At 38.6% G+C, this 17,502-nt stretch overlaps 1 protein-coding gene across 2 annotated transcripts in view; it reads right to left on the bottom strand.

Annotated features, from left to right (window-relative positions):
- Positions 1-3,080: 3,080 nt before the first annotated feature.
- Positions 3,081-17,502, bottom strand: part of LOC118418090 (glia maturation factor gamma-like) — a 25,294-nt gene continuing 10,872 nt past the window's right edge. For both annotated transcript variants that reach the window (XM_035823929.1, XM_035823922.1), the window contains one exon: positions 3,081-5,188. In XM_035823929.1, coding sequence (XP_035679822.1) covers positions 5,117-5,188 — 72 coding nt within the window. In that variant the 3' untranslated portion in view covers positions 3,081-5,116. The remainder of the gene's footprint in view (positions 5,189-17,502) is intronic.

Raw genomic sequence — 17,502 nt, 5'->3', positions numbered from 1 at the left:
TTTGTCACCAATAAAATCTACATGCTATGGCCTATTCAGAAACTATCCAATGCTGTTTGAATGTGAGAGTCTGTACAAAGGGGACTCTTGGACATCTCTGAAGCTAAAAGAGTTTTTTTCTCAATTAGGAGTTTGTGATTGATGTTATTATTGCATATTTTTCTTTGTAGCATTATGAAGCCATAAGCTGAAGTATTTTGATGACATCACCAACCTTAGTACATGCAAGAAATATTTGGAATATACTAATTTTTGTTCATATTTGGAAGTCAATAATCAGGGAAACGGCAAAATATGCACAATTATGTTACAGGTACATGCAGAATGTGAATTATATTCTTGGAAAGATTGGATCTTTTCTTTTGATGACCACAGCAATTAACAAAAATATATTCCATTTCAGAACCAACCCCAAAGCTCCTGACCTTTCTATATTGAAAGAATCGTTATTTACAAGCTGGTATGCAGCAACCTTTCAAACCTTGCAGCATCTAAAAGAAGCTGTCAGAAGTCACTCATCTGTGAAAACTTTTCAGTATTGGCAACAATGACACCCATAACACACAGGCCATTGTCATCTTTTAGACTCATTGATGCAATTAGTGTAAGCATGCCAACAATACTCATTCAAATTGCATAGAGCATTTTGTTGTCCAAAAAAGCAGAACACAATACCTAAAACGCAATAAATCAATCAGTCACTCTAAGCATTATCTGCTGTATGTCATCAGCAAACTGAAATGTCTGAGACATTCAAGAATTTATTCAGATGTTTGATTTATTGTGTAACAATATAATGTATGATGTACAGTATCTGCATGTCAAACCTCCATCAACATTTCAAGAACAACACATTGGATGGGATGGGAGTGAGGGCCCAACACTTGGTCCATTTTTGTGTGTAAAAACAACAGTGTACAGATTTCCTTATTCCATTGACCCACTTACCTTGACAACTGTCCTGCTCTGTCGTTCCATGTCCACTGTACACCATTCCTGGCCTGTTGCTGAGAGCTAGAACTGTTTAGCTGAAGGGGTACTGGTGCTGACGTCGCATTGTTTGTTTGCACCTTTGTTTCTTCATGAGAATCTCCATGACTTTGTCCTCAAAGTGGTAGTCATGTGTTCCATAAAACTTGTACATTTCAGTTCAATTTTTGAATTATTTCTATTGCTTCAATTACGTTTTCTTTCAATGGTATGTACTAGTAGCTTTTTGTTGGGGGAGGGTATGCAGAATAAATAACATTTTTTTATGTGGACAAAATTGTACAAAGGACAGTGCCAGGAAGTTAGAAGGGCACGACAAGAGGAAAAGATAGGAATACAACATAACAGAATGGATAGAAGCTATGACTATGAGAGCGCCATAGATGTTAGGTCAAGGAAGATGGTGGATTGATTATTCATGGTGCCCCAACGACCAAGAGGTCAAGAGGTAGGTGATGTGGGGTGAGCTGAGGTGCTGCCTTTTTCATTTTTTATTGGTAAGTGCTAACCCCTTTGAAGAGTAAGATCAACCGATGTTATTTTTGTACACAAGAATTACCGTTGCTGGTATATATATCTTCCTACTTTTAAGTACCCCATCCATTCTGAGTCACAGTGATGGTGTGAAGGTTATCATCGTCATACACATGTATTTTCAAACATTTCAAATTCTTTGTACATATATGAGTAGATTTAATATATTATACATATTTTGAGCGCTATGTCAACTTTCTAGATATTTCCCCGGTTCAGTTAATTCTGAGTCACCAAGAGGGTTTTAAGATAATATTTGCATTGGTTTGAACTTTCAAGTAAAGAATAAAGTTCATCAGAATATAGAAAAAAAGTTGTAACTACTAGTATTGTGCCTTAGATATTCTTTTATTAAAAACGGTTCAAACTTACTAAAAAAATTATGTATAAGCTCTTGCAGTGACATGGGATGGACTTGAATTTACAAAACATTCTGCACTCTAGGTCAGAAATACGTTGTGTAAATTTCCTTGTCTCTTGTAAGTTCCGTCTATGTCAGTAGTTGATACACAAAACAGTATCTGGCTTCTAAAGCCTTCACTTTCACATTGGTCATGATTTGCAAACAGCAGCTGTCAGCAGGGCAGCTTCTGATGGTCAGTAATGTAATCATATTTCCATTACTGGCAATGCCAGTGTGATGGGAGTGCTGTTGCACATAAGGCCTAAGAAAAAAAATTTGAGGTTTCCGGTTACGCCACTGACCTTTGAAAAAAACTGCAGACACCAGCCTTTTTTGCATTAACCCCTAACAAGACATAAAGTTTTCGATCTGTGATGGAATTCAATACTGACCAAACTTCATCTACTTCACTTTCAGATTAATCTTTGAATGGATGAAGTTAGAATGACAACATTGTACTTTTTTGTTCAGTTTACAATTGTGCTTATTCAATGTATATCTATACAATGATAAAAATATGATGTTGAAAATAGTGTCTTGATGCATCTATTTGCCTTTTACATTTTGTTAAACTGTATTATTTATAACATCTTGGTTGACATCTAAAAAAAGGGACAATCCCTACCGACTGACCCTAATGTTTTCAGGACTGTAAACAGAAACACAGTATTTTTTGCTATAGCCCTAATCAAGGTTGTTTGTATTCAAGATGTGCCTTCTTGGTGTACCAGTGGGAAAGGTTTTTGGACACAGCTTTATCATTGTCGTAAAAGGTGTCAGCTACATGTATTAGTTACTGAACATGAATTCTGGGAAAACGATGTAGGATGTGCCATATAATGAGGGAATCCTACGGGTATGATTAGCCGCTGCTGAAGTATGTGGTGAAGTATGAGGAACAGATAAGCTGTGCTGTGTGTGGAATACAAATGTACATGTTGAAGAGGTTATGTACTGGCCATGAACTGCTGGTGTAAGTGGAGGTGGAGATAAGTACTGATTACATTGGCTTTAATCTTGAACACTCCAAAAATACTTGCAAGTTAAATAGTAGTACGCTGGTAAGTTAAAGTGCTGGAGTCTGTGAGGCTGGTTCAAATGCATATCCACAGGGGCAACAGGAATGTGAAAGTCATTTGTACTCTGGAAGATGTACTGAGAAATGTCAACTCACAAAATCTTTATTTCATGTACGATGTTTACATAGATGAGCAACAAGTACATATTACAGGTAGTACTCCTTGACCTCATGTCACAATGGCAGTAGTCACATGGGGCTTGACATTCACAACACTAATTCCTCCAAGAATAGATGTGAAAGACTTGTGTTCACAATGTCCTCACCATGGACAAAAATGTTGCTGTTCATCAATTATTACTAACCTAGTGGCAACATAATTTTGGCAATCAATTTCAACAAAAGAGCATTGCCAGCATGAAACATCACAAGGTTAGTGTGAATTATGTGCACAAAGTCATTTTCATTACATGTACAAAGGCTGGAAACTTGATGTAGTTAATATTCATGAGTACAAACTGTGATCTTTCAGTTCAAGAGAGTTCAAAGCTCGCACTTAAACAAGAATTGTACACTCACTCAGAGTTTAAATAAAATTCTGTGAGGATGAAAGGTTGATAAGGCATCTGATAGTGGTAGTAAAAGGTGTTTGAGATTGCAGATTTTTTGGGTCAGTATTCATAAGGCATTCCTGACTACTTCTGACAAATATTTGCAAGACAGGGAACAACAGATGATAAACCAGATAGTGAGTGACTGAGTTATCAAAAACGTGTATCTAAACATGAAAAGGTGTTAAAAGATTTGCACACTTTGTGCAGACCATGTTGTGCATGCACATCTCTTGGATAACATGCTATTTTCATGCATATGAACAGTTTGGTTCTGGCTAATGCAAATGTGTCATGATAGATAACCAGAAATTAGCTTTAAGTTGAGCAGGCATGCATATCATCATTTTAACCAAGGCCACACCAATGACATGCCCTCCAAAATAGAAATGTAGAGTTTCTCAATTGTTTTGCCAATACTGAAATGTTGTGTTATTGCGGTGGGACGACTACTCTTTCTTAACAGCCAGGGGCTGAATCGTGATGAGCTTACAATACGCAGAGCTAAATTGCAAGGATCTGGAGTGAGCTGACACTTGGCACCACTCAGGTGACCTCAATGTTGGCACTACATTTTTTAAAAACCTTTATTCAACCTTGATACATCATCGGCCTAAGCCGTTTTTCAAGGGTGGAGGAGGTCAGAGGTCTGTGTGAATGCATGATATTTCTTCAGCTTCAGTTAAGAAGCCCCAAATAAAACTCCCTATACATTTCCACGAAATCGTCTTCAGGGAGGGACGTGCTCGAGGAGGTGCCTGGACCACGTTAAACAGCCTCATTACTCATAATTTGGGTACCTACTGGCTGGCAAAATACACCTGGTGATTATTATTATTACTATTATTATCATTATTTAATTTGACTGGTCTGAAAAAGATGACAACGACTTGATGTGGCCTTACAATGCTGTCCAGGGTGCTGAAAGGTGAGTAGTTGGCAGCTGACAGTCACATGGATGGCTGTGACTGATGCTACGGCTCACTACAGTACACTACTATTGGCCCCTTATCTACGGCACATACATGTAAATCTATATGCCCCAATTCATTCTGCACACAACAGCTGCCTTCCACAGACCCAGACAGCCTTAACGCGATTTTCTCTGATCCTACCTTCATGTACATCAATGTGAAAGTAAGGGAGAGCATCCAAATTCTGCCCTCCATGTTCACGATTCACATAGACTTCAAAATGGCATATCTGAGATACTCAGATCCACATTCAATCTACAGGAGTAGCAGTACTTCTCCCACTTGTGTTGTGGGAGTGTTGTTTCGTACAAAATTGATGACCATGTGGGATATGGAAGGCAGCTACTGCAGTGAGTGATGCAAATAAGACCTACTGTGGTCAAGATCAACTTCATGTTTCACAACATCAATAGTCCCTGACAACATATGACAATTGCACCTTCAATAAGGTTGTTAATTGATTTTTCATAACTTCTCACACATATTAATGTAAATAATCTCAAACATATTAATGTAAATAATAATGATTATCTTCAAATCAGTACTGTGTGATACACCGATCTGGTGCAGCATTTGTGTGCAGAGCTTATCGGAAGAGGGCCAACTTTTCCCTCAGCCACTCATCTGTCAACTCATCCACATTACGGACTTCAAAGACCTGGAGAAACATATAGAAAACAACATCATTACTAAAACATTGTAACAGGTTTCTGCAAAAAGACATATTCGAAATGATCTGATACTAGAAATGTTACATACAAAAGTACCAATTTGATGGATAGAGCAGTCACTTAGAACCTAAAACACTTCAGGACAAATTAGTAGGCTTCTAGTAGATAATGACTTCCATGGCAGAAAGCCCTCCTACAGTATACAGGTTTCACAAAACTGATAGGGAGTTCCATCTTTTGTCTAACCAGTGCAATATGAAGATTTAAAAAGTGTCAACAAATATTAGACTATATATAAACTTGGCACAAAAAGTTTGAAACATCAACTTTGGTAGATCATATTTCCGTTGTTTCTGCATTAATTTCAATGCATTATATAGAAAACATGTGTGATTTCCTTTCCAATGGTATAAAATTAAATATCATTGTAAGCTCATGGAAATAGCACCAGGCCTGCTTACATGAGTGGGTCATCCAAACAAATTGCCCCAACTTCCCTGCTTCTGTTCAACACTGAATCCTCCAGTTAGTTTGCCCACAGGTGTTAATGATGAAATCAATTCTATTTTCATATAATTTATGGTATACATAAAATCTTTTTATTTTTAGCACATTTGATTAGAGCATATTTGCCCTTTTGGCTGTTGCATGGCCGAATCAAAGCATGGATGCACCAAGGAGAATGCCACGCTGACTGTTGTATGGATAGAGTAATAGTGCTTGGTGGGGGAGGCAAGTATGGTGGGGTGGTATAACTGCCAGAGGAAAAATAAGGTTCGTCATCATTCCTAATCCTAGCAGCCTCAATGCAGTGAAATAGGGATATTATTCTCCATGCAGTTACAATGCCCAATGAGCAAGGACCATTGCAGACTACCGGCTGGATGCAGGATTACTGAGTTTTAGGATCAAACAGCCTATAGCTAATACCCTATTCACCTTTGGGGTCAAATCGTTAGCTTGAATATAGAGTAACCGTGGCTTTGATTGACATGTATTGTTTATTCAACTTGCCTTCATTAACAAGTCAATGCTGATGGAAGAAAATGAGCTGAATGGAGTGTAGTTCTCTAGTAGGATAATTTTAGCACTTTATTTTTGTGACCCCGCGACGTAAGCAGGCCTGGTGCTCTTTCCATGAATCTACAGTTATAAAATACTCTACTCAAATCTGCTAAACACAAACTTTGATGTTCTGTATATCAAAAGTTGCGTGAAAAATGGATTGATTGAATCATTGACACCCGCAGCCGTACCACTGAAATGATACTGTATGATTTTTTTTTGTATGAGCCCTAGAATATAAGCTGAATCTGAGCTAAAGGCATCCCAATAAACTCAGTACAGTGTTGAACAGAAGCAGGGTAATTTGGGTAACTTTTTTTAAACTTGGCTCCTCTCCAAACAGATAACTCCTATACAATGTATCCATCAATATCATCATCCTTGTATAGTGCAGCCTACCTATGAGAACTAATACCCTATCAAACTGCTTACATCTCTCCCATCAAGCTTACATGTTTAGAAACACTACAGCTTAATATACCCAGTGTTACATTAGCTAGAGCCATGAGATTGCTTGGTAAAGAGGTGTAGTGCATTGGCGTCTTTCTGGAGTCTTGAAGGCATTCCCTGCAGATCTACATGTGCATATTGCCATGTTGGTGCATTAATGAGCCTGGCACAGGAACAAGGCTGATGTCTGTGTAGTGGGAAGGAATTCGATGACCTCTAAATACTCCAATCCATCAACATCTTAGGAAACCCTCAAAGGAATAAGGACCGAGCTGCTTCATTATGGTTGCAAAGAAACTGAAGATGTGGAAACAGAGTATACAGCTTCCCAAGAGAGACAAAAATACAACTTACCCAAGTCCCATTGCTGTTTGTGCCAAAATTGATTTATCAATATCAGTCCTAACACTATTCCTTCCAACATTATTTAACTATTTCCCAGCTGGCTAACCCCCTAACACATACAGCTTTTTATACCAAATGGCTACTTTAGCAGACGGAAGGTTAATTTACTTCCAGTATCAGAGAGGAACACAATCAGCACAAAATACAACTACAATCTTAGATTTACATCAGGGATCTATCCACACTCTATGAGTTTGCATGCTAAAACATTGTTTGGGTGATCTGAGACAGCTATGCAGGTGCAGAGGGAGGATATCAGTGCTGCAATCACCAATGCTTATCTAACATCAGCTGTGGCTTGGGGATTTCCCTCAGAAAAAAAATCATTAATGTCCCTCATTGAGGATTCTGCCTTAGGTTGGCATTGAAAATCGGTAAATTTCAAGGAGGATTTGGAGACCTTGAGTACTAGTGGTTTGAATGCTATCTAGATCTCGCTATGTCAACAAAAGATAACATTTCCCTCATTCAATTGTTCATATAATTTCTCACATTATATGCCAAGAACAGAGCATTGCGCATACAAGTAACATAACCTGTTTCAACCATACATTGTATGACCATGTAGGTGACTTATATACAGTGCCATCTGATTCAAATTCTTAGTTTTTTTAATGGAATCTGTTGACAGACAGTTTCTCGTTTCAACCCTAAATTCTTCTAAATAATTGATTTTTTCTTACTTAACATTGCTGCATTTGTTGTCCCATCTTCATTTGTTTCGATGTCTTAAGTACCTTATGGATACAAATGTACATAACGTTACATTTTGTACTTTCATTATAACTTTCAGCTGAATGCTTCCTCTCCATCAAAGTAAAAAAAGGTCATGTTCTTTGAGAATAGACATTTAAATGTTGCTGGAAGCACATTGAAGAGAAGGATGGCTAATCAGACATGGTTACCAAACAAGCTCTGTATCCAGCAGACAATCTTGCAGACTCTTTCGATACTTGACATTTTTCTGCGCTGCATTTTCAATATGTTGCAGCTATTGACCCATGACTAGAAAAGAGTCTCGAGATTATTACTCAGGGAATCCAAAATTGATTCAACCCATAAATCTCTTTGATTGGCTTGTTGGAATACCACTTATGACAAGAGGGTCACCTGGAAAGGTTACCACAATGACCTTGATCTGCTTGACTACAGGAACTGCTGATATGACTTTTTAATATAAGCCATGAGGACGGACCTCAAGGACAGGAGACATGAGAACGGTTATCTTGTACACGTAGTACACATCGCACATGTAGGTACACCATCCCCTGCCTGATATGTGGATTCTAACCAAGAAATTCTAGTAAACTGTATGACTTTGCAATCTCAAGTAGCCATGGGGACAGACTTCAAGGACATGAGGACTTTTCTATTGTGCGCATAGATACTAGGTACACCATATCACTCTAACACATACACACTCTTCATGGTAATCCTTCGTACATGCACCAACTTAGAAACATATGCTACAAAGGGACTTTGACAAACTGAGGATGGGCCTGAAGGAAGCAGAAACTGGCTCAAAATACCCTGCGTGGGCAAGGCTTGTTACCCAATGTGCCACAAGGCACAGAACGATCCAAGTCTAAGTGAGATACACCATTCCCTACGTAATATCTCGATTCCCTCCGTGGAATTCAATGAGTGAACAACTTTCTGGAGGTTACAGAAATGATGCACCTGATGTACCAGGTAATCAGACAGACTTTTGCAGGCACTTATGCAGGCACACAGTACATCATGGGACTTAAATGCTGTTTGAATACACTAAACCCTCAAAACCCAAAGTGACTCACTCTGTGGAAACTAAGGATCGTGCCCTTTTATTGCACATATAGCTGCAACATCACTTGCAAAGGTGGGAGCTCCAGCAGGAATATATCAGAAAGGATTTTGTACATCCAGGTCAACAAGCCTCATCCTTAGAAGCATGGGCTTTTCCTTTCATGCATACATGTAGGTCTGTGGTTAGTGAACAAACAGTGATACAGTGTGGTTGTGGTTTTGGTTATGGACCAAAACGTCAACTGTTTGAATCTTAGCTGTTGTCACTTGGCTTACTTCTACACTATTGTAAAGTGCTTTAGTTCCTGGATGGAATATGAAGTCATGGAGCATTGTTATGCCTGTTTGAGCTAGGGACGTACATTGAACCTGTATAAACATGTTAAGTTACTGCACATACTACATGTATCTATCATTTTGTCATGACCACATACAGCAAGATTAACTTCTCAGTAAACTAAACAGGATTGAAATTCTGTTGACATTATTTTCTACTACATGTATCTGCAAGCATCATTGTTCCACCATATGGTACCCAAGTACACCACAATGAGTGGGCATATCAGCTATCAGTAGATCACACATGCTGATCAGCTTCCTGCCCTGGGGTAAAATCTGCTCATAAAATGCATATGACTTGTGCAAGGCAGTCAGAAACTAGACATAAGGACATGAGTCAAACTGTGGTATATAAGAAACATCCAGTTCCATCTTGAAAGTACTCTTGTAACAAACTGTCCTGGTTCTGCCAATGCAGGGTGTTTTATTTAGTAATATAATAGTAGTATCAACTTTTATTATCATCATCATTTATGCAGTGCCTTGAAGTGGAGGTGAATCCGTAATTCTCAGTACTTACAGTTATTCAATGTTTTTATTGAACCTTCTTATCTCATACATATTGTGTATAGGCTGCAAACCACCAGTCATGACTTGTCTATTTCTCTGCACTCTATACTCCATTATGGGTGACATTATTAGTTTGTGGTTTATGTTAGCAAAACCTGAAGTGACAGATAGCCTCCCCAGGAGAGCCTTGGGTATGCTGAACTCCATCAGTCCATGTACCAGGAGAAGCTCCATGCCTTGAGGGCTGATTCCCTGTCATGTTGATAGTTGATCTGCTCTATTTCAAAATGGCCTCAGAAGCCCAAGGCATAAAACCTCAGCAACACATCACACTTGTTTAAAAAAGTAAATTACCACAATATAGGCTAGGTGTCATGAAACAGACAAAAGTATAGGAGCCCCAGTAAGGCATAGGTCACATTTCCAAACTGGGGCCCGGCTTTGGGGAGCAAAAAGAATAATGTAAAAGAGATCAAAATACAAAATTTCAAAATAAAATTCATGGGCATGATTTGTGTATATTTCTAGGTGTACCTTTTAATTTTATATTTCTTTAAACATCCCAGTCAGGCCCTAGTTTGAAAATGTGACCCAAGCCTAAACTAACCAGGACCACAATATTCTGAAAGGAGACGTTATCCTTTTCTACCTGGTGACCTCAGAGTCATTCCTGAGGGGATTTCCGGAGAGGCTTCTCAACCTAATACATGTACCTGGAGAGAATTCTTAAGGTTTTATCAATTCAAGGAGCTTTCATCAACTTTCATGATAAAGCCTGCGTGATGAATTGAAAACTCATCCACTTAGAAACAATCTTCTGGTAGTTTAATATGCATGACAGATGTAAACCTTCACATGTGAATACGAGATTGACTTCAAACATTTCCCTGATGGCAAGCTCTTCCTCTTGATGGCTGTACACTAAATAAAATATCCTGAGTCAATTCACTGGAAATATTTGATGATGACTGTCTGTGCAAAGCTTTCCAAATGGGCCAGCAGACTCCAGCTAAATGATCCCCCTGTATTCATTCAGAACTTAGCAGGAAGGTTATTTCCCCGGAGAAGCTACTGGATTTACCTGAGGGTCAAGGGAAACTTTCTGAGGGGAGAAAAGAGGATAAAAGGATAAGCTGCAAAGGCTAAGCCTTTTCCATTGCACAATTCTATACAGGCCTCGAAATTCATTTTTGGGATTAGGTGCACTGGTGCACCCAGCTTAAGAAATTGGGTGCACCAAACAATTTTTGGGTGCACCACTTAAATTGAAGTAATAGTGGATCTTTGGGCCCCCCCGGGGATCAAAGTTGTTAATTGGATGCAGTCGCTCCCAGGGTCTAACCTACACGTGGGATCCCTACTCACTCCCGCCATCAGATCTTAGGGAGCAGGCTGCCTACTAATCAAACTTAGTTACAAGCTATCAAATTCTTAAACAAGTACCATGATAGACATTTTTATTATATTTCTAACACTTAGATGTCAAGAATATGATGTATACCGGTATACTTTGAAAGTTTGATATCTTAACGTACAAAAACCTAAGAAAATATTTGGGTGCACCCTGTGCACCCACAGAAAAAAATTGGGTGCACAGCTCTAATTTTGGGTGCACCTGGGTGCACATGTACCCAGTATTTCGAGCCCTGCAATATGATCAGTATCTACATCTTATTGTGCTTCTTCTTATCATTGCAAAAGAAATGCTGTTTCAATACAAAAAAAAGTTTACACACTTATGATACGGACATGATCTAGATAAATAGTGAGGTAATAAAATTGTTGTGTTCAAGTTTCAACCACAAAAGAAAGTCAGTTTTGATATAATGATGAGAAAACGCAGATGTGCAAAAGTGAATTAGTACTATAAACATTCCACAAAGAGGAAGAGCCAGGGTTATTGACATGACGAAGGCTTACAGATACACAGGTCCTGATACACAACTGTAAGCAAATATCAGCAAATTGGCACAAGATGGGAATATAGTAATTTACAGCTTACTTTATTGACAATTATAAATTGTTAACACATCAATTCAATTGTTGAAATTTTTCCAATCAGTTTGATGTTGCTTTAGATGATATTTACAAGAAAGCAACAACATCAGTAGAATAATGAAGACATACCCAAAGGCTCCGAGTGATTTTGTGGCTTTACAAGATTCATAGTGATATCAGTTTAAAAAAAAAAAAGAGTTTTGAGATTTATATGAAATATTCTTGTTTCATATTGCGTCCTTAATCATGTAAATAAGGTGGTGAGTAGCATTAGCTATCTTATATTATGGTTTTGCCTAAATATTAGACATTCTGCAACATACTGTAGAAATTGATTCATCACTTCCTCCTTCAGACAAATTCTTTCCATGCCTAGGAAGGTTGCAGTTAGCCTAGGGGACTCACCTGCATGCCATCTATCTTAAAGGCGACCAGGGTAGTTTTTAGAGCAATAAAATCAAGAATATTCTGGATGAGACAATCGGTATGATAACGACATTTACTTCACCATACTAGCACAATTGTATCATTATTTTGTACTTTCAGCATTTAAAAGGATGCACAAACAAGCTGCAAACGGCCCCCTTTGATTTATTGGCACAATAAATCAGCACAGGATCGAGCCACTAACGGTTTCCCGTCGGTACTTTTCGGAGATTTTTGAACGCATGAGGTCACCGAGCAAATTGAATCTGATTCGCCAGTTCGCAAATCGAAACCTTATTCGAACAAGCGACAACATCTCCGGAAGCATTTGGGATTCATTGGTCATGTTCGCGTGCGTTCTGTAAATTTGAAATAATGGCACGTGCAGCGCTCAGAGTTTCAATGAGTTCTCACCACCCAATGACGTCTCATCTTTGCTCAATAAAGGTCGATATGCAATGAAATAGTGTTATTTAAGCTTACTGTATGTAAAAATGACTTGAAAATTAAATTTGAAAAGACTAAAAAAAATGCTCTGGGTGCCTATAATGTGGCTGCAAACTTCTTCTTTAAGTCCAAGGCCAAATGTGTTTTGGCTGCAAAACATGCTGCTAACAGTGTCTCTGATATTTCAATGAGCTTAAATATCTTCAGAAACACATTACCTTTCTTGTAGAAAACCTACTTTCTAACCTTTTCCATGCTGTCTATCTCTGTAACGAAAAGGGCATTCAGTGCCAAAGGGCTTCTTCTGAGTGCTATGGATAATTTGATGCGGCATCTCTCTAACTTTCACAATATTGCCAGCAGGGAGCAAGACAAATACATGTAGGAGTATTGCTAACCTGTAGACCTTTTCCGACAAAGAGGAGTCCAATATACCGTTGCAAAATCACTGCCACGCACAACACAGACAGTTATGCAATAAATGTTATTCATATTTTTTTAATGTAATCAATACATACAAGGATCTACAGACTTTTTAGATTATACTATAACATTGACCGTACAAAACAACAGGGAACAGTTGATACAACTTGAATTGAATAGATCAAATGCTCCACCCCCACCAGGAAAAAAACAGCACATGCCAAGATACATCATTTACCTTAGGAGGCCCAAATTTACACCACTTAACCCTAATGTCAACAGGTATTTGCCACGTAAACATCGTGGCCACAGATCATCCTGTGCCAAAGAAATGTCTTACTTCAGTACCAATTGCAAGGTGCCCAAAATTGACATTCAGCATCTGGTTTACCCCACCTACCCACCTGCTACATACCATCCCAATTCATCCAGTCGATCTTGAGATATACCCCCAGACATCATATTGACCAAAAACAGTAACTCCATTTTCATGCAGTTAATAAAATAAATGTAGCATTTTCTGAACTGGACAAAAATCAAGCCGGAAGGTTGAAAGCACATTATTTTTACCTAAGCCTATCTTCAAACACCACTGTGACAAAGCTAGTCACAGTTGGAGCAACTTTCCATCCACGCCAAAAACAATCATATTGCAGAAGTTTGAGCACAAAGTATAAGCCATTAGCAACAGGATATCACAAGGACTAGATTGATGTTGCCATTTTGTTTGAAGGTGGGAGGAAATCTGGAGCTCAGAGTTCCTCAGCAGTCCCTACAGGAGACCATTACTGCAATGAGCTCTCCTCCTGGCTGCTGTAATTGAAGCACCACCTGTGTACTTCCAATGAAGGGCTGCTATAACAGCAAGTCAACAGACACCAGGAAATGAGTTTTCATTAATTACATGGGTATTTCTGGTAGCTCGTACTTCATTATACTGAACAATTTATCACCTCCACATAGGAGGTTACTTTTCTTTTGCTAGTGGTATCTTGGCAAGGGTTTATAGAAAAGGATGGACCTAGCAGCTGGGCTAACTGCCAATCCTTCATAGCCTCCAAGGCATGGGGTTTGGCATCCAATGCAATTTTTAAAAGGAAAAGAAAAATGGGTCAATGGCAGATGATAATCATAGCTCTGAGTATGCTGGGCAGAAGACAGCAGTAGATCATATTTCTGGAGGGGGGCCAATTGACAACTCCATCAAAACTTGTACATCTTAACTAAATGCCAAACATAATACAGAACATACTGAAAGAGGAGGGATAGGAGGACAAATCAAGAAAACTGGTTGGATGGGCCAGGCAATGATTGGACATGGAAAATGGTCTGAAATTTTGGAAGTATGAATTTGTCTACATTTGTGTGTCTATTTGTGCATGTGTTTACTAAGTAGAATGTAAGTGTTGTTTGTGTTGTTCCTTTCTTTCATTCACAATACATCACAGATAGCCACCCAAATCCCTCTAGGCCCGACTGGCAGTGCAACCACAGAGAAGAGTACAGTGTCCATGCTAAGGAACTGGGGGCTCCTGAAATGGATGCTGAATGCTCATTGGTCCCACCCTGTCAATAAGATCAGCTGTTGCCTTCCATCCAAGTCAACCACAACAGTTCTTTCTCAAGGAAATTTCTTGAAGAGGCTAAATCTCCTTACATACTCTTGGGGGCCCAGAGATGGTAGTCTGGCTGGGCAACCAGCCCAGGTGCTGGGCCCAACCCTTACCAGAAACCCTCTTGGCAAGGCTCTATTTTGCCCCAGGCAGAAATTTTCCATACTTGCATCTTGCACATATATTTCTTTCAACCAAGGTATAACCGAGCAGTGGTGTTAATCAAAGTGAAAACTACAAACAGCTCTCTCCTGTCATGCAGAAATCCTGCTTTCCACTACGTTTCTAACTAAAGTCATGCATGCACTCAGGATTTATAGCTTTTGATGTTGTCTGATAGACTCTTATACTCAAAATATGTCTTTATACAATAACACTAAAAACATACTTCCTGTAAGCAGCTAGAGCAATGCATCTCATGTCTCCACTTTGAAAAGTAAAAAAAAAAAGAAACCTCACGTGAGCATATCTACATCACAAAAAGGAGGTGTGTGTGTGTGTGTTTGTCAGTGTTTGCAATAACTCAAGAACCTCTTGATGGACTGTGATCATAATTGGTGGGTAGGTGTTGGCATGGCGAAGGTCAAGTCTACTTCTAACAGTGATGCATTTCTTGACCTGATGAGTTACATGACTGATGAGGATCAGAAATGCAAAGTCACAGTGCTGGTAGATACACTCTCTGGTAGTTGAGGCAAATCAATATCACATGACACATAGTGTTCACATGACCCAGTAGAAAAAAAGGGTCCCCTTAGAAAGAAAAGCCAAGTTTGTGAAAGCCTCCAAGCTGATATCTTACTTTCTTAGTTATTTATAACTGTTCAAACTGAAAGGTCAGAACATTTATCAAGGAGATTGTATCTTCAAGCCATACTAGAATGCCTCAGTCTATACTTTACTAGGATCATACCGTATCTGTACTCAGTAGACTATGACTGTACCTGTGTAAATTGGACCATCAATAATTTGCAATGGACCTATGCAGTCACAGATAAGGAATACTGAAACAACTCTCAGGTGAAGTTAACTGTAAAACTACAATATGGTACATAAGATATGTTGTAACCAGAGTTTGGCAACCTCATACCTCCATAAAACAGATTTTATGCAAATGACTTACACATTTACATAATTCATGCATGGTGCATGGTGATGTTAACCTTCAACTAACATGTGTCCAGTGTAAAGTTCCTATCATTTATCATTGAGCAGTTTTGTAATTTTTGGATGTTAGTGTTAGGGAAATAACGGAAATCTGTCCTTTTTCTTCAGTTATCCTATAGAATTTTCATAAATCATGCATCAATGTCCTCCCATTTTGCATAATTTGTATTTCATTTTTAACATCTTTGTCTAAGCTATGTATATACCACGTATCATAAAAATCTGTCATTCCTTTCTTGAGTTATCCTCTTCGTTTTTGACGAAATGAACCTTCAATTCCAGAACTATCCACAAGGCCACTTGTACATGTATGTCACTGCTCATGAGCCCAAGAGCTAACTACCATTTAAAATTGTGACCATAGCATGTCTAGAACATGTAACATGACACATTAAAACCAGAAGTTCCACTGCAGTAATGTTACCTAAGGAAGCCGCAAGGTGGTAAAAATCTAATCATTTTCATTTTTCGTCACACAATATCAACATACCAAATATGAAACCAATCCATCCAGTTGTTCTTGAGTTATCTTGTTAACCAACAGACACGCAGTGAGACACGCACACACATGCACACAAACACACACTGTGACACACACACACACATGCAAATGCTGCCTAAAATATAACCTCCTTGACATACTTCATGTAGGCAATTATGGACCAATTGATGCTGGTTTGGAATCATCCTACAATATCAGAACATATTACTTTACAATGACACACATTACATGAATGACAAGAATCTGCTATTACGTATTAGTAGTTGGTATGGAATGTCTACCTTGCTCTCAAATTAACAATGAGATTTTCCAGGGCTCGAAATACTGGGTGCATCTGTACCTTGGTGCACCCAAAATTGGAGCTGTGCACCCAATTTTTTTCTGTGGGTGCATAAGTGCATTCAAATATTTTTGTCGTCGGTTTATGTATGTAAATATATTTCAAAAAATAGTAAACACCATCTAAGTGTTGACATCTAAGTGTTAGAAAGATAACAAAATATCTTTCATGTTTAAGGATTTGCTTTAAACTTTGCAAGTAAACTTTGAAAGTTGATCCCCAAAATAACAGTAGTGACTGTTTCTTAAGAAACATATACCGTACCATTATAGACAAAACAGAAATCATATTACTGCATTATTGTAATTTTCCAATGACAACTTTTCTGCCTGTTTTTAAATCATTTTTCGGATTATTTTTCAGCTAAAAAAGTATTTCTAAAACGTTTTCTTAGAATATTTGTGAATAAAAGGAAGTACTAGTAATATACTTATGGTGCACCCAAACATTGCTTTGGTACACCCAATTTCTTATGTTGCCAATTGGGTGCACGGGTACATCTAATCCCCAAAATGAATTTCGAGCCGTTTTCTCAGGTTGTAAAGTGATGCAAGTTGCATATTTAGCTGACAGCAGAAAGGAGCAATCAGTTCTCCAGCTGCACAGTATCTCCCAGGAATCTGTTACTGTCTGAGATGACATATTGTTGGGCTTCAGCAGAGGGGTAGCTGGAGACATTGATTGCTGGTTTCTCATCCCACTAGGAGGAGGAGAAACTTTACTGCTCCTGCTACTTGTGTTTTAGATAGAACTGAAGACAAATGACATACCTCACACATATACCACTAGCCTACATAATGGATTGCTGTTGCTGATGCCGGCAAGCCAGGG

Source organism: Branchiostoma floridae, chromosome 1 (assembly GCF_000003815.2).
Source record: "Branchiostoma floridae strain S238N-H82 chromosome 1, Bfl_VNyyK, whole genome shotgun sequence".
NCBI lineage: Eukaryota > Metazoa > Chordata > Leptocardii > Amphioxiformes > Branchiostomatidae > Branchiostoma > Branchiostoma floridae.
The sequence above is the reverse complement of the archived record's forward strand: the minus strand, read 5'-3'. Positions and strand labels throughout refer to the sequence as shown.